The sequence below is a fragment of the Momordica charantia genome (genome assembly GCF_013281855.1).
Source record: "Momordica charantia cultivar OHB3-1 chromosome 1 unlocalized genomic scaffold, Mcharantia_2.0 BLBB01000001.1, whole genome shotgun sequence".
NCBI classification, from domain to species: domain Eukaryota; kingdom Viridiplantae; phylum Streptophyta; class Magnoliopsida; order Cucurbitales; family Cucurbitaceae; genus Momordica; species Momordica charantia.
In genome coordinates this window covers 21,843,192-21,868,199 of record NW_028275157.1, presented here as the reverse complement: position 1 = coordinate 21,868,199, position 25,008 = coordinate 21,843,192, and the positions used below count along the sequence as shown (strand labels likewise).

Genomic DNA, 25,008 nt, shown 5'->3' with positions numbered 1-25,008 from the left:
GTTTGAATATTTATTTGACATGATGTTGAAAGTTTAGATATTTGAATTTTGTTGGTTTACTAGTCGCTTTATGGTTAATATAATAATCAAATTAGAATATACTTATAGAATATTGGTATAATAGCGTAAATAAATATTGCCACCCTGCTAATATAAATATAGATATATTTAACAGTATTATCATCCATTCCTTTTTACTGTTAAAGGTATTAATTGATTATAAAAAGATTAATACCTTATATTCCAACATCCTAGTACATTGACTTTGGTGTTAGATTCGAATATGCACCCGTAGTCGTATTTGGGATGTAATATTCTAAATTTTTTTTATTAATATTGATATAAATGGTTGATTGAAATAATTAGTCCTGACCTTCCTTCAAAAAAATGTTCATTCATTTAAATATTCCTCCTATGCATTATTTATTTAGAGATAACCAATATCATATAATTGTTTAGAATAGAATCGTTGGGTATATTGGTAATTTCAGAAGCTTACAAAATTTTCCACGTCGGTACTCTCGGTTACTTCGTGGACTTTTCTCATGACATCGAACTTTTAAAGCCGGCGGACCGGTTCCACGGTAAACCGTAAACCCACCAACACTGAATTTCCACTACTACCCCCGTGAAGAGAAATATATTCCATTATGTTGCCAACAAACGTTATAGAAGCTTCTATATTAATATTACTAATGAGAAAAGTAAGTCTTATTTATTTTTGTAGATAATCTTTTAAATTTTCTTTTGAGATTTTTAAATTTCGAGATTTGTTGTTGTTATAAAGTTATAAGTTTCTTTAAAAAAATTGAAAGGAGCTTCAACAAAAGAAGTAGTTCAAACTGTCCCTATTTATTTTATAAACTACTTTAAAATCCCAGAAAATGATGTGATATGGAGAAATAAAAGAGAGAGTCCAGAAAGATATATGAAAATGGAAATATCCTAATTCAAATAAGGACGACTTTGCATAAATTTAGTATTGATCCGTTTATTTATTCTTTCTTTTTGTTGCTAAATCCTTGTTGTCATTCCTGATTAAAAAAAAAAAGGAAAAGATTTAAAACGCGAATGAATTTAATTCACATGAAATGATATTTTTGGTGTATTTATTGAAATTAGAAAAGATGGAGTATGAAAATTGAAATTTGATGTTGAAGGGAAGGTTATTATAGGAATTTGGATATGTAGTGTGGAGAGGCAAAGGTATAACGCATACGCAACCTTAGTGATTGTCAACTCACGGATTAAAGTAATGAATTTGTGAAACTCCCACCTCATTTCCGCTCCACCAAAGTCCAAACAAACACACAACCAGCAACCGAACCTAAGTCCAAAAAGTCCAAAATATCCTTTTTCCCTTTAATTTTTCTCATTTTCATTGTCGTTATGTAAAGCAAGGTATTTTCATTTTGCAGAGGGAGATAATAGAAGTAGATGTAGAAGTGAATAAAGTTTAAAACTTTTGGTTTTGGTGGGTGTTATTTTCTTTTTGTTGGGTCGAATTAAATTAATGGGTGGTCTCCGGAAATTATGATTTTGTTATATATTAGTTTAGTTAGTGGGTTTTAGGTAAATTCAATTGTGTCTGCTTTCTTGCTTGAGAAAAAGATAGGGAAGAGAGATTTCTCTCTCTTTTCTCTCTCTCTGTATTGTGTAATGGAAGTGTATGGTGTTGGAGCTTTTGCAGCATCCAAAACCTCATAAACCCTCGACTCGATTCGGCTCCAAGTTTCAGAGAGAAGAACAGCGAGGCGAAAATGGCGGTTCCGTGTCCGGATGATTTCAAATGCCCAATTTCTCTGGAGATAATGTCGGACCCGGTAATCCTCTCCTCCGGCCACACCTTCGATCGGGCCTCAATCCAACGCTGGCTCAACGCCGGTCACCGGACTTGCCCAATCACCCAGCTGCCGCTCCCCGAAAACCCTCCCCTAATCCCCAATCATGCTCTCAGAAGCTTAATTTCAAATTACAACCCTGTTTCGCTTTCAACGCCATTTCTCCCTCATCCGCCCCCCCAAACCCTAATCTCGGATCTAACCTCTCCCTCTTCGTCTCTCGATTCGAAGCTCCATTGCCTCAATCATCTCGCTCGGGTCTCCAAGCGCGATTCCGCTATGCGTAGAAGATTGACCGAGTCGGGAGCCGTCTCGGCGGTTCTTAAATGCGTTGGTTCGGACGAGCCCAGGCTCCAAGAGAAATCGCTCTCGCTGTTGCTGAATCTGAGTTTGGACGACGATAACAAAGTGGGTTTGGTGGCAGAAGGCGCTATTGGCCTCACCGTGGCTGCTCTTAAAGCGAGGTCCCCTGATTGCAGAGCCGTAGCAGCCACGATGCTGACAAGCCTGGCAGTGGTGGAGGTTAATAAGGCCACAATTGGGGCATATCCCTACGCGGTCTGCTCTCTAGTTTGTCTCCTACGGAACGGAAACAACAGAGAGCAGAAGGAAGCCGCGACAGCGCTATACGCCATTTGTTCGTTCCCTGGCAATCGTCTGCGCGCGGTGGAATGTGGGGCTGTGCCAATTTTGCTCAAAATTGCCAATTCCGGGCTCGACAGAGCAGTGGAGGTTCTGTGGCTTCTGGCCAAGTGTAAGGAAGGTCGAGAAGAGATGCAACGGTTCAGTGGATGTGTGGAGATTCTGGTGCGTGTGTTGAGAAATGGTTCCTCGAGGGGGGTTCAATACGCTCTTCTTACTCTGAGTTCCCTCTGCTGCCACTGCGAGCGAATGTGCGTGGAAGCTAGAAGGGAAGGCGTTTTGGGAATCTGTATGACATTGATTGATGACGATCACGAAAAGATCAGAGCAAATGCTGGAAATTTGATTCATATACTGCGCGGAAACAGCACATGAGGATGGAGAATCAAATCGGATTCGTTTGCAGTCAGACAATTGGTGGGGGTTGGGAACTTGGGACATGGGTGGAGTATAAACGAAGGATCTCCTCCTACCGAGGTGAGTCCAATTTCTTTTCGATTATGGGTTTGTACTTCCTTTTTTTTATTTTTTTTTGGTTGGATAGTTTCTGTACAAAAAATATATTAGAATCTGGTAAGAGTATGGCTCTTTTTTCTTTTTCTTTTTTGTATAATGTAAATCGAAACAAACAATGACAGAATCAATCAAGTACTGGAGGTTTTTTTTTTTTTTTTTTCATGTTTCTAGGTTTGTTTTTACTGAGAAATTTTCCAATTTGTTTATCAGAATTGTAATTGTCTCTCCTTTTGCTGAATTAGCAAGCTTACATGCTCACAACACAAGTCACGAGCACTTTTGTGGCGTCCATGTCCTGTCCTGCGATTTTGTGGCGGTGCTGTCATGTGGTAGCTGTTCAATGAAAAATTAAAAAAGGGTCTTTAAAAAATTGATTAGGTGGGTGGAAATTAATTGGCATTAATACCCCAGCCGCCTATATTACTCGTTTTCTCGTTTCTGTTAGAAATGGGATCTGATCACTGATCACTGATAGAAGCCGTACCAATGGTACGGACTGTGAAGACTAATAATATAATGGTAGAAAGAGTTTGTTTATGTTGCTCCTGTTTGGAAACAAATTCTTCAAAATTCAGCTGGGTTTTGGTCTCTCAAGATAAAAAGAATATTATTTTTAGTACTCTGAATCTAACAATTGTGAGAGTAAAGTGAATTGTGTGGTAGGGTTGAAAGAGGAGGAGTTTGTGGCTGAGGAGGGAGAAATGTTGTTGGTCATTTTCACAGAGCACAGAGAGTAATCTTCACTACGTAATCTAATTTCGTCCTTTGGTTATTGCATAAGGAAAGAGTTGTCGTGTCGTGTCGCCACCTGCCCCGCCCCGCTCCTCGCCATTGAGTTACAAACTTGGAATTAGAAGTGTTTATTAGCAAATAATAAATGTCTTATCTAAAGGACAGATTGTGAAAATTTTGATTAAGTTACTAGATTTAATGTCACTTTTTAAAATTTATTGGTGTACAGGTAAATGAATTCAAATGTATTCTGATGTCGTGCATAAAGATAAAGATTGAAACTTTATTCTTATAGTATAAAGGAAGGGCAGATTGAACCCAACCGATTCCTTATTTATAGTTCCACTATGTTGAATTTAATGATTTTTGAGGGGTGGTTGAGATTTGAGTCAAAATGGGAAATCCGGGGGTCAAAAAGGTCAGAAAAGTGGAGATCTTTAGAAATACTCTCTTCCTCAACTTTAATAATTTATAAATAGAAAAAAATATGGCTACCGTCAAAATAAATAAACAAAAAGAATCCCTGTGGCTGTGGTTGGTGGGTCGCTGAAAGGAGAGTGGTTTATGGGATTTGTGTGTTCTATTTGGGCTTTGAAAGAGGTAATTGGACACTCATCATTTGGGCCAACATAACTCCTATTGTTTCTTCCAAATATGAGCTAAGAGTTGAGAGAGAACTAGAGAAAATTGATTAATTTATTATGTGATTAACATGTGCATGTTTAACAAATCTTTAATAATCATCTTCAATGGTTGGATCCAGTTAAATCATTCCTCAAATCTTCAAAGAGCCTGTTTTACAAACTGTTTTTAAGAATTGTGATTAAACGAAGCACTACTTACAAGTGAAACCTATCATTTCAATGACTAGAAAAATGAATTGTCATTAGTCCTAACATATACAAATTGCTGACATAACTCAATGGATAAAACATCAATTATCTTTCTTGAAGTCGAAGATTTCATATTTATGGTACTGAAAGGAACATATAGAAATTGCTGGAAATTTTGTCCCCTTTCCTTTGTAGGAAATAGGGAAAAAGAGAGACAGGTGGGTGGGTCCAGAAATGATCCAATTTGACCAGAGCAGAGCAGAGCAATGCATCTGAAAGTTTGAAGGCAATGAACCAACACACCAAATATGCTACTCTCATCACATCATAGTGCTATCCTTGTAAACCCCAACTACCACCACCCATTTCTGTACAACCTTCTGTTTCTCTTCTTTCCCCTTTTTATTTTACTTCTTCATCCATTCTCCCATCTGCAAAAACCAAGAAACAAAGACCTGAGAAGTTGTATGGCTTTCCCCTGTTGCCAACCATTTGCTCCTCTGCACATTGCAACAAATCAATGGAGCCCAACATTGATTTCAGATCAATTTAGACACAATAATAACAAGATAAACAAATGCTTCCCTCCTTTATTGTGCATAAAAGAAAGACAGAGAAACAGAAAATGATGCAATTGGTACTTGGTAATGATGTTATTATCAAAGCGTAAATGGGATGAAAATGAAGGGCGTGGATTAACATTAGACCCACGCTTCAAGACAAAGGCTATTGATTCTCCTTAATACACACACATTTCCCCAAGATTTCCACTCAACTTCCTCTGTATTACAACATTTTCCATAACTTCACCAAATAATTGATGTCATGGGACCCCCCCACCCCCTTAATCACTTACCTAAACCTTTATTTTATTACTTTATCAACTTAACCAAACCCGACTAAATTACTAATGTTAATCTACTGTTTTTTTTTTCCTTTTTCGTAAGATGTCTTGAATTTTAAGTCAGGGACTCTTGAGACTGTGGGAAAAGAATATGAGGAAAGGTAGTTCTTTTATCACTCTTGAGATGAGAAAGTGATTTCATTATTGATGTTTTGACTTGCGTGAAATTTCTTACTCAACAGTGAAATCAGATTGAATATTTCACCTGATGAAGAAAGTGAGAGACTGGTACCTTCCAATGGGAAGACTGAAGAAGTTTCATCAATGAAAACAATGATGGTGGGAGGAGTGGATATCAACCATCCCATAATTCGGCATTATTATTAAGAAAACCCCACCAAAATTGGGGTTAGACCCCATTAATTATGCTACAAAAAAAAAATATATATATATATTGTAGAACACAGCTTGTAGTGCACTATAAATTGGGTCCCCTCAACGTCTCCACTGTCAAACATTTCGCTCACCACTAAAAATTTTCGTTTCGAATCAAAATACAGAGAAGAAGAAGAAGAGGAAGAAGACAGACGCGGAGAATCTATCAATGGCCACTAAAGTTTACATTGTGTAAGCCTCTCACAGTCCCTTCCCTATCTTTTTCTTCCTCACAAGATCAAGAAATTTAAACCCAGATTCTTTTTCAATCATTTTCTTTATTTGACGCTGCAATTTTGAAGTTCTCTCTTTAAAATCGAAACCATTAAGGTTAAAGTCTCTGTTTTTAGTGATCAAAAGAGATCCTGAAAACTCTTAGCCTCTGTCTTAGCATGTTTCCATTAGCGATCACCATGATTCCATCAGCTAGCTACCTCACAGTCCCTTCCCTATCTTTTTCTTCCTCACAAGATCAAGAAATTTAAACCCAGATTCTTTTTCAATCATTTTCTTTATTTGACGCTGCAATTTTGAAGTTCTCTCTTTAAAATCGAAACCATTAAGGTTAAAGTCTCTGTTTTTAGTGATCAAAAGAGATCCTGAAAACTCTTAGCCTCTGTCTTAGCATGTTTCCATTAGCGATCACCATGATTCCATCAGCTAGCTACCTTGTGCTCTGTTTTCTTTTTTGTTTTGGTCTGGTCTGATTTTTCAAGTTTAAAGCTGAGGAATCTATAACTTGTCGTAACTTACTAGCTTCATTTCATTTATTCTTCTTTGATGTTATTAACTTCTTGCTGTCTGCATTGTTACCTGTCAATATCTCTTTCATTGTGTTATAATTTCTTAAACATCAGCATGAATGAACAATAAGATGAGTTTAAGACATCAATCAATATCTTTTTAAATGTTTGTTCCACCGAACATGTCGGCAACTTTAGAAGGTCGGCCTCAGAATTTGTCTCACGAGCTCACAGTAAAAAGTGTTCTCTAATTACCATGCTCAAGTTATATGTTTTCTTTAAGCATTCTTGGGTTACTTGTGAAAGTGGGATCTTTAGTTGACAAAATAATGAGGACATTTAGCTGTCGTATGTGAAAACTGAAGTAATTAAGAAACCCAACCTAACCTGTTGAAATCATGTTAGAAATTTTTTTGGCTAATTATGTGGTCCCAAATTTGGACTTTCACTTCTCATTCCTACTGCTTATTTTGTAATCCACAACTATAGAAACTTCCACTAAGATCCATTGCTTAGCTTGTGTCATGTCAATGTATACAAGTGTTGTTTTACTCTAAATGAAAAGGTAAATTGTCTTGTCTCCATTCTTACCAAATTTTTTAGCTGTCATATTTCTACCTTACTTTTCTAGAAAAAGGTTGCATCTTCCTCAACATTTTCCCTCGGGTTCTTGCACAGTATTTCATTGTTTGTCTAGGACGCGTCTTCTCGTGTCGATTCCAACAGAGGATAGCTACTAGAAACCATGACCAATTGTTGTTTGTGATACAGTGGGTTGTCATGTTGATACAAAAACCTTAACGAATTAGCCTAGGGACTCGTTGGTTATGTGAACCTTAAGACATAAATACTAAAACCACAAGTCAATTTGAATCAGAAAGCCAGAAGCTAACTACTTATAGGTTGATGACTAAGAGATAAGAAAACTCGTTTTAACTCAAGGTCGAAACACTCCATAAGCTTGGAGACCAACCAAGACTTGAACATTTCTAAATTATGCAAGACTAAAGACTCTATGATTCATATGACACAGAAACTTAAGACAGTTATTTATTTGAAACTTGATGAGTATGTTGTACAGTTACTATTCCACATATGGACATGTCTTGAGGCTGGCAGAGGAAATTCAGAAAGGAGCTGCATCTGTGGAGGGAGTGGAAGTCAAATTATGGCAGGTACGACATCTAATTGGCGTCGTTCATTTCTCGGATTAAGATCTTCTTACATCTATTGACATTACGTTATACATGCAAATTTTTCGTCTATCCATCAATCTCTGATTGCTAAGGAACTATTCACCTTTTGGCACGCTTTTGCATCCATTTTTTTAGTTGAACATACATTGTTCAAATTAAGTACAAACGGCAAAACAAGAGGTTTTATCTATAGGTAAATGTAATCTTTGCTGATCCATCAATTTCCCTGCACCGATCATCGAAAATTCTGCATACATTTTTTAACTGCATTTTGAGCTTGAAGTATATATGTGCAGAGTAATATAGAATATATATTGAAAAGTTTAAATGATTTTGGGGACTGATTTTGGTTCTGAGTCTCCTGAATGAGTAAATATTACTTAAACAGGTGCCTGAAACATTGCCGAAAGAGGTTCTCGACAAGATGCAAGCACCAGAAAAGGGGGAAGCACCAATAATTACACCAAACGAACTTGCTGAAGCTGATGGTTTACTCTTTGGATTTCCCACGAGATTTGGAATGATGTGTGCTCAATTCAAAGCATTCCTGGATGCAACTGGAGGTTTATGGAGAACACAATCACTTTCGGGCAAGCCTGCAGGCATTTTCTATAGCACGGCTTCTCAAGGAGGTGGACAGGAGACTACTCCGTGAGCCTCTTTTCGACAACCTCCCCGCTCTTGTGCATTGCTTTTAAACTACCGCGTTTCCCTTCAACCAAACTTTTCAGAGTTAAAAATCATAGTACTGAAAAAGATTATCTAAAATTTTGTATTGCAGCTTAACAGCCATTACTCAGCTGGTTCATCATGGAATGCTGTATGTTCCGGTTGGATATACGTTCGGAGCGGGAATGTTCGAGATGGAGAACCTCAAGGGCGGGAGCCCCTACGGATCCGGAACATTCGCAGGCGATGGCTCCAGACAGCCCTCTGAACTGGAACTGCAGCAAGCATTCCACCAGGGAAAGTACTTTGCTGGGATTGCAAAGAAGCTCAAGGGAAACTGATTGTTTTCCATAATATTAGTCATATAATTGTTCCTGCCATGCTATACTTAATTATTTGTTCTCTCCCTTCTATTACATATATAGCAGTTCTCTGTTGAAGAATTTGCTAAGTCCTGTTGAATACCTACTTTGTCTTTGATTGGAGTATCTATTGAAGCTTACACAGCTACTAAACATTATTATATCTATTTATGAAAATGGCTGGTACATATTTCTCACTTGTACCAAAAAAGCAGGCAAAACTGGGCCACATATGGAGGAGTGGTTCTAATCCAAGATTGCATCATGTTCATGTATGCTGTGAAATAAGAAATGGGCCAACAGCTACAATAAGATTTTAAAGTGGTCCAATCTGTTAAAATTGTTTGGGTTTGAAAACTACCAATATTGAATTATTGTAATGCCATTCTCTTAACAATCTAGTTAAAAGAAAACTGTTGAAATTTGGGTACTGTTTAAGTAGATATTAGGGGGGAATATTTATATTTAGGGAGATAATGATGAACAAAGACAAAAAGTCAATCAAATATTTTTGGAAGAGAGGAAAAAAAAAAAGGAGCGGCTACATCAAACTTTCTAAAATGGGGGATTTGGGCCAAGTGTGTGTTTTGATTCTTGAATGGCATACAAGATCAGATTCAAAGTTACGAAAAGAAATCACACTTTTTCAAAACTCAGATATTTAAAACTTCAAAGAGAAGACACAGATTTGAAGGAAGAAGTTCGTTTTTTCTTTTTCTCTCTCTTTTTCTTACAACACATCCAAAACAAGCAACAAAAAGAAAAGGGCAATAGCTGGGAGGATGCTCTCAAAGCTGCCTTTTCTCTTTTGAGTATTCCTTTTTCTTTTCTTAAATTTTTTTGGGGGGTTCTTCTTTTGATGAACCATATATACCATAACCCAAAAAGAAACTAAAAGAGAGTGGAAATTCTACATTAATTTCTCGATTAGTCACACACACAGAAGAAAGAAAGAGAGAGAAGCAAAGGCAAAGGCAAAGTACTGATCCGGATTCTCAAAGGCAAAGACATGGTATAAAATATAATACCCATCAACCCATCAAATCCAAGTCACAAAAAAGATGACAATTTCTAATACCAAATATTTTAGCCACAAAAGCACTTTCCCACATGATTGGTCACTTCTCAAAATGGTTCTTCCACGTTAAGCTTCTGCTTTTGCTTTTGCTTGCATGTACAAATATATGTGTGTATATATAAAAAAAAAAAGTTACCTTTTTTTGCATATGTTTTGATTGGTTGTATTAAAGAAGAAGGGTGTGATTCATTTTAACATGTCAAGCAAGCTAAGAAACTATTAACAAAAGAGGTAATTATTAGGGATGAGATTAATTAGCTGTCAAGCTTGCTTTGGTAACGATAAAGATGACCTTAATCTTCACTTTGGCTCTTTTTTTTTTCTTTTTTTTTTCTCTCGAATTAAGACATTAAATTATTAAAACCTTGGACATGTATGAATGATTGATTGGATGTCTTCAAATAGTTTTTCTACGTTATGTAACAGATAAGATTATTTATGGGGTGTGATGCATGCATGGTTAAATATTGCAATAATATTGTATCAAAAGAAAATTTGAAGACTTGATGTACCATGCCAAATATAATATATATTTCTTTTTCTTTTTTTCCTCAAAATAATAATATATATTTCTTTTAAATTATCTTGGGTGGTAAATTTTTTACTACCCTTAGAATAGTGATTTTGTTTTATAATTAAAGTTGTTTAGTGACAAATGCATTTTTTTAAAGAAAATTCCTTTCAATAATAGTTATCTTGTTTTAGTTTCAAGTTTTCTTTTAAAAAAATTAGGTTACTTTGTTATTCGTAACTTTTATTCATTTTAATTCATGTATGTTTAAAATTTACATTTTTATTCTTGTACTTTCAACTTTTGTTCATTTTAGTTCTCATACATTCGAAATAATCATTTTGATCTCTTCATTTTCTTTAATCACATATTTTACTGTCAACAATTTGAGTACGATAGTACACTCAATAAATTACTTGAAATGTAACTTTCAATGCTATGTTTTGATCTTGTATGTCTAATTGGACTTGTGGTATGAACATCTACCATATTATAAATTACTTTCAATGAATTCTTATTTTTATGAAAATTAAATCAATAAAATTGAAGACTTTTATATTAGGGAGTTGTCAACTAAAACACAATTTTATTTGTGTTTTAAAAAGGAAAAAAGTTTAGAAAACCATACATGTAAATAATAAATTGTCGTTTATCAATTACATAAAGTGGGAATCGAACCATCAACTTTTTAAGGTGGTAATAGATGTTTTATCCACTTTATGATCGAATTGAAAAATATACTTGTTTTTTATTTGTAATTATTTGCTCTCTTAATATTATATTTAAAAAAAATGTAAACCTGAGCCTAAGTTGTCAAAGCACCTATTTTTTACTAAAAGTTCAAATTTACACCCTCGCATGTTATACTAAAAAAAATATACTTTTTAAGATTTTTTTCAAAAGTAGAATAATTTCTCAAAAAATTATAATAAACAAATCATGGAACACACTTTAACGAGTACAAAGATTTGTGATAGAAAATACACACTAACATGATGTTATAAAGTTCAAAACCGATATATGGAAGTAATCAAAAGAACATGACACCAGTCACTCAAGAAATATATTCTCTTGATTATCATATTCCACAGGCAGACACGGATTACTTTCCATCCTCCATTCCATAAACCAAAACCTTTAGTATATTCATAAAATACATATGCTAAAAGAAAAAGAAAAACCATTCTGACTAATAAAAATCCCAAGAGAAAACACATATATTTGATGAGAAAATTGCAAGTGTAATATTGATATTAATTGTGATTTTTTTGTGCATTGTGAAAAGGCAAGCAAAACGGGCATGGCATTGGCCCCTTCCCAGAGCACGCGCGCGCATGCAGTAACAAGTGGGCCGCGCGCGCCCCGCCCCCTCTGCCTCTGCCTCCTGACCAAAATTATAACATTAACAAACACACGATTGATGCTCTTTTTTTCTATATCCACAGTTCAATTTCAATCCCAAAAGGAAACAAAACAAAAGGCAAAGTTTGGTTCATACAGAAACAGATCATTTGAAAGGAACAGGAACACATGGGCCAACTCTGTAATTCAACCCCATCTGCTAAATCCAGCTATCATCAACTACCTGTGTTTTTTTTTTTTTTGTTGTTGAGTACTTTACCTGAATTTAGCACTTGTTCCTGTTCTTGAATATTCCTATTTCCTTCCCCCACCCAGTATTTAACTACTAGCTAGTAACTAGTAACGTAATTAGTGTGTGTTTTTTTATTACATCAAATTAATACTCTAATTAATTAATCCAACTCCGGCCACATCACCGGAAAGTTCCGCCGAACGTGGGCGTCCAGAAGTCCGGCGTCGTGGCGTTAGTAACTGGGAATGTGCTAGAAATCGGCACCAAACAAAGCCCTCGGCTTCTCAGATCTTCTTTTCCCCTATCTCCCTCCGCTTTTTCACAAACCTGAAATCCACCCCAAATTGCCAAATTAAGCTTTTTTTTTTTTTTTTGGTATAAAGATTTTTTTTCCTTTTTTCTTTTCCAATTTACCTGTTGGTGTTGGACCGGTGTTCCATTGTTGTTCTTCATATATGGAGTACTTAATACCTGAAATTACAAACCCAAATAATCAGTTGCTAGAATTCCTCGTTAAAATTAAAGGGTTTTGTTTGTTTTTTTTTTTCTCAAAACAAATTAAAGTACATATATAAATGGAACATACACCGACTTGATCGTGGAGGAACTTGATGTACTCAATGGCTTCATGTAGAACTGAGGCAGTGTCGGTCTGAGAGGAGAGAAGAAAAACAAACAAAACAAACAAACATCAAACATTAATCATAAGTAAGAAAAATTAGAAAGGCTTTGGAAAAGTAAAGTTTCTTTCTTTCTTTCGTTCCTTCATTGATATTATCCCGCGGCTCGTGGGTGTATTATTAATTTTCCTTTCTTTTTTTTTTTCCCCTAAAAGGGGAAACAAGGAAATCCAAAAAATTCACCTTTCCAAACGGTGAAACCAGTTGTTGGAGGGCAGTGACTCGGTCCCCTAGCTTCTCTTTCCGCACCTGATTGCAAAAACCATTAGTTTTTGTCCTCTTTTATACCTCAAGATTCTTCAAACCATTTTAAAATATATATTAAACCACACACCCCTAGCCCATAGCCATTCCTACATTATTTCAATTCCTGTTCCCAATAACATAAGATTTGAAATCCCACATAAAATCTTACCTTAAATGTTGGCAATGGCGAAGGAGTTTCAATTCGAGCCCTCTTGAACACTGGTGGCTCGGCCGTACCATTTTTATTATGATCACCTTTCTTAATTGCCTCTTGACCATCTTCACAATTAGCACTACTAATAACCTGAAATCACCAATAATCATATATATAAAAATTAATTAATTAATTAAAACAACCTCCACAACAACAACCTAATTAAGGATTTATCTAATTAAATTTACCTTCAAAGCAAGAGTACTGTTTTGGCATTTGGGGTTTCTGTCTTCAAGTATAGACGCCAGAAGTTGGCCGGAAGAAACAATGGCCTGCGGAATATTGTCAGTTGAGGCTGCGGCGGAAGCATTCCAAAAGGGTGTGTTATTGGTGAAGTGCAAGCCAGAAGAAATAGGCTGAGCTTGAGGCTGTTTGGGGAGTGAGGGTTTGAGGCCATAATTAGAAGGAAAATTAGGAGTTGATGATAAAGATAAATCACTAGTAGTAGTGTTGAAAAGGGTATGACTTTGAGGATCATCGTATAAACTTGGGAGCTGCAACTTTGAAGGGTATCCATATAAAGTAGTTGAGTCAACAGGAAACAAACCCTGGCAACTACTACTCGATGAACTGTATTTTATAGAATTAACCTCACAATAATCCATGTTGGTTGGGCTGTAATTGAAGTTGCTCTCACCTCGTCCACCGCCACAACTGCCAACAACCAAAAAAGAAAAGACACGATTTCGGAAATGTCCATGATGAAAAAATTCGATCTTGATTAAAAAAAAAAAAGAGAATTACTTACAGGAGATCATCAGTTTGGTTCCAATCGGAGGTGGGGAAAGTGGCGGCGGAATGATCTTGGAAAGCCATGGAGTTATCGGACGGCTTGGGTTTGATGTCGGGAAAATGATCATCGGACGGCGGCCAGCCAAAGTCAGCGATCCCGACCGAACATGGGGACAATCCCCCGATCGCCACCCTCGAAGAGCTCCACCAATTATCGCTGCAAATACCCGCCTGAAAATCCTCTCCCATCGTAGAAATTACACACCACAAAAAAGATATACAAAAAATTAAAATCGATTTCTCCCTCACTTCTTCCTTTATATAGATACGTAAAAGAGATTGTGGGATTGTTGGCTTTGGTATGGCAGTTAAAAAAATTATATTGAAGAAGTGGAAAATTGAGTTAAATAAAAATTAAAACTGGAATCGGGTTGACGTTTCGAGGAGATATTGATGGATAGGACGAGAGCAAGAAAAAGAGAGAGATTTAAAAAAAAAAAAGAAAAGAAATCGAATTTTCTATTCATTTCTTTCCCTACTTTCCCTTTCCCTTCTCCTCTCCCACTCATATATTTTTTTAAAGAAAAAAAGAAAATTTGTAACAACAGAATTGTTTTTGTTCCTTGAGAATAAAGGTTGTAGGGTTGACAATGATGGTGAGGATGACGGTGCTTGATCTGACGGTCACGTCATGGTTTAGACCCAATGATGTCTTTGCATCCGACGGCCTATATTTCTCTTCCCTTCCTTAAATTCGTAACGACGTCAAACCTCTGGACATAATCTAACACATGCATCATATATTTTATATGATTTTATCTTACATGATTTACTTAATCATTTTATGGATATTATTGTGTTGTATAGATTTTATATATCTCACCTGTAATGAATTTCTATTATTTTCCTGACTGTTTTGAAAGCTCAATTTTATTTAAACCCATCTTTAATCTTTTGTTAGAAATTAAAAGGCAATAAAAGCGTTTATCTTACGTACCAGAAAGATATTATGGATTATTTACTAAAAAAAAAAAATGTTATTATGGATTAAGGCCAAATTTAGTCCTTCTTTTATGAGGCTAAACTAGATACAAAGAAGTTTTATTTTCATTATCATATAGTGATTAAAAAAAACTATGCTATTATTTAATAGTTGTAGCTAGGGTATCTTTTAATGCCTTGAAAGAATTATTCAGCCTTTACAGAAAAGAAACTCCCAAAATAATGGGTAATATGATTAGTTTAACTTTTTTTAAACCCAAATAAATGCATGACACCAGCTATATTTAAACGGAAGGGTAACTGTGAAAATATTGTCAACGTAAACATTACTCAGTAGTAATTCTGCTCATTTCTTTGAGATCGGAGAATCAAATCTTTTATAACCCATTTTTTGTATTAAAAAAATGAAAAGATAATATTTTTATTTGTTTTAATGAAACATCTTAAAAACAATACCATATAAAACATTTAAAGAATTATATAAAGCTTTTAATATAGAGCAATTATTTTTCAAATTTTCATATATAACAAAAATCACCTGATCGTTGTAGTAATTATTGTATAATTACCCAATGACATGCTTTCAATTATTGACTAAGATTGAGTTACTATTGAAGATACCTGGCATCAATGATATACGTCAGATGATTAGCTTGTAATATTACCCCTTTATTGCTTCAATTTTATTTTTTATTTAAATGAATTTTTTACATAATAAGCGTTAATTAACAAATATTATTTTTTGGATAAATTTTCAATATCTTAAAAATGTTTTTGACCAATAAAAAATTCTTTCAAAATTTTCATCATAATGTTTGTGCATGCTGAGAAGTGTTTTTTTTTTTCTTTTCAACATTTAAAAAGCAGGAGTATTAATTAGTATTTTCTTTCAAAAGTATTTAGAAATTTGTTCTATGGAAAATTGTACTTGCTATTCTTAAACATATCTTAATAAGTACTTTCTCTCAGGCTACTTTAAAAATGATTTGAAGAATTTTAATTCACTAAAAATAATTAATATATAGCCAAAAATGATATAATATTTTTAATCAACCAATAACACTTTTTTTAGTATATTTAAAAACAATCTCAAACACACTATCGACCTATATATATATTTATAGATTATATCTAAGAGAAGCTTACTTTTGATTTTACTTTAAGCCCCTCGCAATTTTACAGCTTAAGTTACTAATTAAAGTAGCCACTAAATAGTTAATTTGATTTTCTAGTGACTAACCATAATTATTTGTCAAATTTCATTGGGTTATAGTGACACTTTTTGAAACTATACTTAAAAGGATTTGTCAAATAAAATAAAATAATGTAATATATATTAATTTTTCCTTTCAATAATTAATTTCTCTTTTGCAAAAAGCTTAAAAGTAGAGGAAAGTGACGAAGTTGAAGTGAGGAATTAACCCACATAAATTTATTCAGATCTCTTTAAACTTTACTTAATTACCACAATAATTTTGTTTTCAATTTCCCATTTTTAAAAGTCAAAAAGCTTATAAAAACTGTGTTTAGTTTTTCACTGCTAAACAACTTTTGAAACAATAACCGAAGTTTTTAAAAATAGAACCTAAATTCCTCTTTCTTGATTATTATTATTATTATTATTATTATTATGTTAGTGAAAGAAAAAGGAAAAAGAAGAGGCTGACTTTTTGCAGTGTGAAAAATTGTAAGTAAAAGAGAGAAAGAAAAAGGGAAATTAAGGAAGATAGGGAAGTTGGGTCGGTTGCATGATTGACTCAAATTGGAAGGGGTGACTTGGTAATTAGGCTTAGGCAGAGTCAAACATTTAATATGGAATTCAACTCACGTGTAGAATAATTTGGTTAAGTGTATCAATCAATCGCATATATATTAAATATTATTTTATGCACTCCAATTACCCAATAGCAAGTTCCTTCATTTTTCTTACCATTCTGTGTGCCAGCCTCCTAATCTTGACTAAATTCTGGCCACATTTTTCCCCTTTTACCTTGCTTCCACTCTCATTCCACAATCATATGTTAATGACAAAGACTAAACCAAAAATACAACCTAAATCTAAAAATGTGGCTGCAAATTTTCATATACTTCATGGGCCACACATATACAATATTGAAATATCGAAACTACATTGATAGGATAGCTTAGCACTTTTAGGTTGAATGATTATATATTGGTAGATATGATTAGAATTTGATTTTAATTTAGTTTTTATAATGGTAGAAGTTTCCATTTAATTACAAATGATCGCTCCTTCATTCTCTCCTACTTTTTACTGAACTTCAAATTTTATTGGGCCGTCTACATAAATATAACCATAAAAGCTAAGCGAAAAGTATAGCAAGAAGTTTGAAAATTTTTGAAAGGATAATAGAGTAAATAAAAACTTTGAAATCCATAGCATCAGCAAAGGTAGTAAATTAGTAATTGAATTTGTAGATTAATTTGGAAGAGGAAAATGAAAATGGGGAGCGGATGAAAAGGATGGGTGGGGAGAGGGACCCACGCGGTTAAGCGCGCGTGCGAGACAGGTAGGGTCTCCGGTCTCCTTATTTTTTTCTTTCCGCCAAAAGTCAAACGGCCAAAGACTGAAGTTTCTACTTTCAAATCATTTCGCGTAGCTTACACGTACGACCATCGCCCCGCCGGCGCCGGCGACTGCGCCTCTTCCCTTCACCTCCTTCCCTCGTTTTCCAATTTTCTCACTTCCACATCCAAACCTTCTCAATTTTCATTATATTGTATTTGATTGATCCGAACATTCTTTCTTTTTAATAAAGAAAAATGTAATTTTATTAGTTATTTTTTTTATTTTAATTGAACAATTGTGTCGAAAATGAAAATAAAAAACACGAAACATAAATAATTACAAAATATTTAAAACTTTTCGGTTTAACTAAAAATAAGAAATAAAAAAAGATGAGAATGTTGTTAAATAGGCGTAAAGTCAATTCTGAAATTCTGAGATCTATTCTAATGAAGGGTTTGAAGACCGAGGAAGAAAATGCCATTGGAAGGGATTGCGATATGGGAGAATTAGGTCAAATCCATCCACTCCTCCTTGGATTTTCTCCATTGTCCTTTTTACCTTTAAAGCATCCCAAACCCAAACCCACCTCTCATTTTATTTTTCTCATTCTTCATTTTTCAACTCATACCCCACCCCGTTCCCCATCCCTCTCAACCTTAGAGTATGTCACTCGATCTTATTTGACGCAGGAAATTCGGCCATTCAATCAATGAATTTCATTTATTTATAAGTTGCATATCCACGTATTTACTGTTATTAAAAATACATCAATTTTATTTTAACAAAATTTAACATTTTCTTAAGCAACTTAATTGAGTATTTTTAATATAATAAAGTTAAAATTGAGAATTTGAAAAAATAACTGACCAAACTTAAGAGTGGCCAAATTCGAATCGGAGACCATTAGATATATATATATATATATATATATTTAGCCTTCATCTAATTAAACTGGTCATAATAGATGTTTTTTGTTTCAGTTTTCAGAATATATCATTACCTTTAATTATACGTGAACACAGTTACATCATATCAGCTAAAAAAATTTTATATCATGTTTTGTCATTAACTTATTTAGTTCAATTGGTCGAGGTATATATATCTTCCATTAAAATGTTGAAAGTTCGAATCTTTTAACTTTAAAATAAAAACATTAAGATATTTTTATCATAGGAACTATGTGATAAATAAAGTGAGTAAAAAAAGAAAGAAAAAACTAAAGATCAATTTTAAAGTTGTCAAAGCGAGCATAGCTCAGCGATAATTGACATATACATTCAATAATGAAAAAAAAATATCAAATTTAAAGTTTATGGGAGGATAGAGGACCGAATCTCCGATCTATGAACAAAATTAAAGTTTTAAAATTTTAGGAATGAGATAGAAAATTAAGAAAAGTTTAGAGATAGCAAATTACATTACAAGATTAAATGATAATTTTCATAAAAATTATCTTAATAAAATAAAAAAAAATTCAATTCAACAATATCTTGAGGATGAATATTCAAATCTACAGCTTTTTAATTATAAATATATGTTTTAACCAATTAAATTATGCTTAAGTTGATAGGTAAATAATTAGTCAATTTTTAACTAAAGTGAGTTTTTTCTTTTAAGAATAAATAAGTTCTTTCTAAGTTTTGATGAAATAACTTTTTTTAATATGGGAGTGGTGAATCGAACTCGTAATCTCTTAATTAAAGATGTAAAGATATATGTAATTGTTTTGACACGTGTATAATTACATTTTCATCCACTTTACTGCAATGTAATCTTGTTTCTCCACCGGAAGGACCAAGGGGCAAGGAGTGAAGATGATAATTACTACTAAATAAAATTAAAGAGGAAAAAAAAAAGGAGCTGCGGAATTAAGGCTAAGGGAAGTGACGTCGAGATGAGGTAATCTTGAGGTGTATAAAACGACAAAATATCAAGACATGAGTCAGACAAGGTCGGCCCCGTAAGAATGGTGGAAAAGTGCCGTGGACCACGTGTCATTATGCCAGGAGGGGACACGTGCATAACGCATGCCCACACAAATTAATTACTTTCACGTTTAAATATTTTTCCTTTTCCATCTTTCATAGTTATTTCATTTTTTTTAATCTTTCATAGCTATTTCAATTATGATTTTTATATACCTAATGTTCCTCATTATTTATTTTATTCCTTACCAATAAAATTTTTAGATACAGTAAAAGTATCTCATATGGGACCGATGTAAATTCATTTCATTACATTATATCTATTACATTTTCTACCTAAGTTGGTAAATTTATATGTATTTAGAATTTTCTTTAATATGCATTCTAAAAAATGTTACACAATGTATATTTTTTCTAAGTATAAAATAATAACTATTTTTTCTTCTAAATACAACAAAGATAGGAAAATGATAGATTGAACTTTTTTTGTAACTAGTATTTTTTTTATTAAGCTTCAAATTGACTCAAGTGTATACTTTTTTGGTGTATTATACGACCTTGAGTTTGATTTGGATCAATACTCTTTTTATAAATTTTGAATATTTTTAAAAATATATATTTATTTATGCTATTTATATAAATTTCTTAAATATTAATTAAAATATATCAACTAGATCAATAAATATTAAAAAACACATACCAATAAGATAGACAAGAGAAGAGTCCAAGCATGGAAAAGAGTCCATAATAGAAGTATCACAATTCTTTTTTGTTTACACAATAAATATAATAAATAAATCTCACATTATTTTTAATACAGTGGTAATGTGGAAACAATAAATAGAGGAGAGTATGATACTTTCCTAGTACCATAAATTTTTTCCAAAGCACGTGTTTAGTTGGTGCTATCAATATTCATGAGTTAACATTAAAAAAAAAATGTCTCTATTTTGGATTCACCAATATTGGCTCGATTCTATTTTTGGACCGAATGTTGATTTGAACTTTTAGATTCTGATACCATATCAATATTCATAGGTTTCATCTCAAAATTAATAAATAATGAAATTAGTAGCTATTGTTTGATTTTTATTTTTTATTATAAATTCTTGTTAATTATAATTAATCACTTGATTAAAAAAAGAAAAAATAAATAAAAACACGTTCCAGGTTTAAGAGAAAATTCTATGAGTTGATGGGTTCATCTAATCCTTGTCGGAAATTGCTTCCCATTTCTCTCTCTCTCTCCAACTAACAAAACAAACTGAAACACTGATAAAAAAAGAAGAATAATAATAATAAGTGTAATTTTATTATAAATAAAAAATATAATTAAAGTCTCATCTGCAGGATTTTGTTTGACATCCGTGTAAGAATTGAATTCCCCATGAGCAAAGCATTTTTGTAATGCAATTTGCAAACCCCAAAGGGTTGAAATCCCTCCATTTGCTGAAATTATCTTGTGGGCTGTGCAAAGAAACTCTGCAAATTTATTAATAAGCCTCTTACAGACAGTAACTTTAATTTGAACTCTACATCTTTCTACAGCATCTAATACAATAAAAAGGGGACATTTTTTTTAATATGGCTTAATTATTATTAAATCTATTTTTTAAAAAATAATATTCACCAAACTATTATCAAGAATAATACTTAAAAATAAGTGGGCATCTCAAGAAACGACCTATTGAGGTCGCAGGAATACAAATTGTCTCTCGAAGATACGACTTATTAACATGACATTTTGATTTTTTTTTAATCCACAAGTTGTGTCTCCGTGTACGTGGCACTCTCAAGATTTTCTTAATATTTTATAAAAACAAAAATCAAATCAAATTTAACTGGAAAAATCTAAAAAAATCTTAAAACAAACCAAAAAAATCTATTTTTTTTATAAAAAAACTAACTTTAAAAAGAATGATACCTTCTCCATAAATATTAATGAAAAAGCAGCATTTGTTACGTGGAAACTGAGAACTAAGTCTAAATATTCTAAGCAAAAACGAATTTTTGTCAAAGTTGTTATTCTACAAATTGAAGTGGCAAGGAAGGAGAGGTTGGTGAAGGAAAAATAAGTTGGGGTGATTTTCAAGTTGGAGATCGATAACTCGACACTATTGGATTGCAGAAAATATCACAGAACAAGCATACCTCTTTGACTATAATCTAAGTACCATCATCTGATCCAATTTTTTAAAAATTAAATTTAGTGTAAAATTTAAATATTTAATAACAATGAGTTAAATTAATTTTTTTATTTGTCTGTTTAAGATTTTATTAGTCAAATTTAATTTAAAGTTTGTTTTTTTTAATCGATTTTTTCCTATAATTAGTCTTTAAGATTTTGTTAGACTTGTTTTTTTTTTAAATCAACATTTTTTATAATATTTTTTTAAAGATTTTTTATAGTTGAATTTAATTTAAAGTTTTTTTTAGAAATAGATTTTTTGGTTTGTTTTAAGATTTTGTTGGATTATTTTTAGTTAAATTTAATTTTTTTTAAATGTTAGAAAAAACTTGGGAATGCCTAGTTGGTAAAGAGATTTTCAAAACAAATCATCTCTTCAAGAAAAGACATACAATACGTGGTTAAAGAGGTGGTCATCTCTTCACCATATTGTGAATTAAAAAACAAAAATCAAACATGTAGCTAGGGTTAACAGGTCGTCTCTTCAAGAAACAACCTATAGCTGCCACTTCATAGGTTGTCTCTCCAATAGATGACCACCTATTTTTCAAGCATTATTCTTGGAAATAATTTTTTGGATGGTATATTTTTTAAATAAGTTTAATAATAAGTCATATTAAAAAAAATCCCTAAAAATGAGTCTTTTTCAACTCGGGGTAGGGTTTATGACATGTATAAATTGACTCCCACATATAGATTAATTAAAGACGTACCTGTTTTAAATTGTTCTTAGCTCAATTAATATATTAATTACCCACCCCCTTGAACTTAATTTAATTTTAAAAAGGTTCTTAGTTTTGAGACATTGATTAGAAAACATGGGTCATTCTTTGTCTGATGCCTTTATTAACAACCCTGTGTGTGTTGTCACTTATGCAATATTATTCTATATCCTCCACCCTTCCTATCATCTCCACACCATTAATATATATATATTTATCATCTTCATCTCCCTGCACAATAATGGGGTTTCCCTATAGCTGATAATGCATATTTTTCAAGCATCCATTGAGACGTATTCTTCAAACCAAGAATTTCCCTTTTCCCAAAAGATTGAACAAATTATTTTCATGCCCAAATGATAGCTAAATGGCATTTGAAAACCCTACACCTTGCATCCAAAGAAATTAAAATTAAGTTTCCCCATGCTAAAATGGAGTTGAAAGAGGGGTTGGACCTACTCCAGTTTCCTCCTTTCATCTTCGTTTCTTATCATCATCATTAAAGCAACAATTTAAATGCTGTCTCTCTGTCATTTCCCTTGGTTATGAAGTTTTACTTTACAAAAAGAGAAGGAAAAAAAAGAGTGTTAAAAAAAGGGTAAAGGTAAAAATTCAATAAAACCTGAGTTTAGTTTAACTGGTTAAGACATGTATCTTTAATCGAGTCGTGCGTTCGAGTCTCAATCTCGCATTTTGTTGTACTAAAAAAGCATATGGATCGAAATACTAGTTCCCTTCATTTTATTTTTCTTTAAGGTTTCAATCATTTCAAAGTGTAGGGGTTAGAGGTTAGAGGTTGGAAGGTTAAGTTAACTTGCTTCCTAATTTAATTATGTGGGTAACACCAATGTCTAGATCATATGATAATTGACTCAAACAAATAGTCTTCTTTCCTGACGTTTTCAATCTTAATTGACCCGTTTAATTAAGTCAAATTAATTCCAAACTTATAATATGTACCTTTTTTAATCTTGTTTAAACTTTGGAGTCAACCTTGCTTCTCCCCAAAAACTAAATTCCAAAACCAGGCATTAAAGTAATGATTAGGGGGGAGAAATTTTATATTAGTTAGGTAGAAGAAAAAGTGTGGGGAATTAATTAATATCGAATTAATTTTAAAAAAATAAAAAGGAACTAACCCTTATTGCTGATTTAACTTAACTATATGCTAATCCCTCTTTTGGGTCCTTCTAAAAGATTGTATTATACAAATTGGCTTTTTGTAGTGCTTCTTATTCCGTCTTATCTGCAACTTTTCTCTAAAATAATGAGGATTTGTTCAACCACTAATATAATATTCTAACCAGATCGAAGTTGGCTCATGTAATTATTCTATAATTTCCGAGACATTCCCTTTCTTTTTATTTTAATGATTAATTTGATATAAAATCTTTCCTATTTTATATTTCATCTTTGAGTTTTTGTTATGTTCCTTGTGTAATAAGAGTCGTTAGGTGATATTAATTACATAATGTTGAGTACCGTTATCTTACCAAAAAAAAAAAAAAAAGTCTTTCAACATCATGTATTTACAATTTTAGAAATTAATTAATCATTATTGTTTATTCATGGGTATATTTCTTATGTCACGATCAAGATCCTATGTTATGCATATAGTTTTAGGTGAATGAGAAATGTAATATTTTCATTCTTAGAGTATAGGAAATGTAATAACAAATCTAAATTTAAAGGATAGAGAGCACATAAATAATGGTAGTATATGTATGGCTTAAGAAAAACCTTAAGAGCTCTATTGTTTTCTTTAATTTTTTATTTACGATGTTTCCTTACACTTGAAAACCTTTTCTTTTTAAGGTAAATATAACTTTTTTTTTTTAATTTTATTGATTTACAGGATCAATACTTAACTAAAATTGATGGAAATGAATTATAATAATCATTAATTAGTGTTTTGATTTACATTATTGATTATTATTTTATTTTGACTTTGGATAAAGTGCCGAGTAAGGATTTGATCAAATTCCAAGTTCCAATTTAAAAAAAAATGTGAGTAATGTTTTAACTAATTCACCCAGCTGAGATCAGAATTTAATTAACTTCCTGTTTTTTTTTTTTTAGAAATTTATTAAACATCCTGTTGATTGAAGTAAATGATAATAAGTAATTAATTTTTTTATTAATTTTTTATACCGTATTGAACTTCTATTATTTTGTATGATAACACAATTAAAAGTAGATAATATAGTCCATGATTGATAAACACATTTATATTCTTCTTTAAAGTTGAAGTTGTAATCCCTCCCATAAAACAGACAGTTGCCCTAATGATCTGGATTGACGACCCATTGGAGGCCCACGCCTGATTTCTGTCAAATCATCTTTAATGTTCACTTGGGCTAATTGAAGCCCAAGTTTTATTTGGATACGAGTTTGTAGGTTTTTTTAGGCCATTCAAAATAAGAAAATATCTGCTAATTTTTTAGGTACAAAATTACCCATCCATCATTTTTAAATAATATATTATTTATCATTTTTTATAGGAGAATCATACCTATATTTTTTTCCTAATGAATCATTTAAATATTTTGAGAATCATACCTGTATTTTTTAATTCAAATATTTTTCTAAGAGAATTATACTAACAAATCTAAAGAAAAAATATTAATTAAAATTAAAATCTAAAACAAAATAAAGTAACAAATGCCTGTCACCTTGCTCAATTCCCTTCCATTCTTATTGTCTCCCTCGTGATACCCTCCCACTTTGTGTGTTATTCAAATATATATTTAAAAAGTGAGATGGTTGGTTTCTA

At 32.6% G+C, this 25,008-nt stretch overlaps 3 protein-coding genes across 5 annotated transcripts; 2 read left to right on the top strand and 1 right to left on the bottom strand.

The window, feature by feature from the left end:
- The first annotated feature begins 1,420 nt into the window (after positions 1-1,420).
- On the top strand, positions 1,421-5,106 carry PUB8 (plant U-box 8). Of its 2 annotated transcripts, none has more exons than XM_088122486.1 (2): positions 1,421-2,960; positions 4,760-5,106. In XM_088122486.1, exon 1 carries the CDS (start codon positions 1,761-1,763, stop codon positions 2,856-2,858), a length of 1,098 nt encoding a protein of 365 aa, XP_087978612.1. In that variant the 5' UTR covers positions 1,421-1,760; the 3' UTR covers positions 2,859-2,960; positions 4,760-5,106. The 2 variants fall into 2 exon arrangements, with proteins under 2 accessions (XP_087978612.1, XP_087978613.1); XM_088122487.1 differs by lacking the exon at positions 4,760-5,106 and adding an exon at positions 3,242-3,536.
- Positions 5,107-5,875: 769 nt separating this feature from the next.
- LOC111012498 (NAD(P)H dehydrogenase (quinone) FQR1) lies at positions 5,876-9,010 on the top strand. The gene is made up of 4 exons (XM_022286668.2): positions 5,876-6,035; positions 7,668-7,761; positions 8,171-8,433; positions 8,564-9,010. Exons 1-4 carry the CDS (start codon positions 6,013-6,015, stop codon positions 8,790-8,792), a joined length of 609 nt encoding a protein of 202 aa, XP_022142360.1. The 5' UTR covers positions 5,876-6,012; the 3' UTR covers positions 8,793-9,010.
- Positions 9,011-11,867: 2,857 nt separating this feature from the next.
- LOC111012493 (transcription factor bHLH112) lies at positions 11,868-14,400 on the bottom strand. 2 transcript variants are annotated; one of them, XM_088122482.1, is made up of 7 exons: positions 13,885-14,400; positions 13,325-13,790; positions 13,092-13,226; positions 12,860-12,925; positions 12,589-12,648; positions 12,411-12,467; positions 11,868-12,323 (listed from the first exon to the last, which is right to left on the bottom strand). In XM_088122482.1, the coding sequence occupies exons 1-7, from the start codon at positions 14,115-14,117 to the stop codon at positions 12,177-12,179; spliced, it is 1,164 nt and encodes a 387-aa protein (XP_087978608.1). In that variant the 5' UTR covers positions 14,118-14,400; the 3' UTR covers positions 11,868-12,176. The 2 variants fall into 2 exon arrangements, with proteins under 2 accessions (XP_087978608.1, XP_087978605.1); XM_088122479.1 differs by having other exon boundaries at positions 12,583-12,648; positions 13,885-14,398.
- Positions 14,401-25,008: the final 10,608 nt, after the last annotated feature.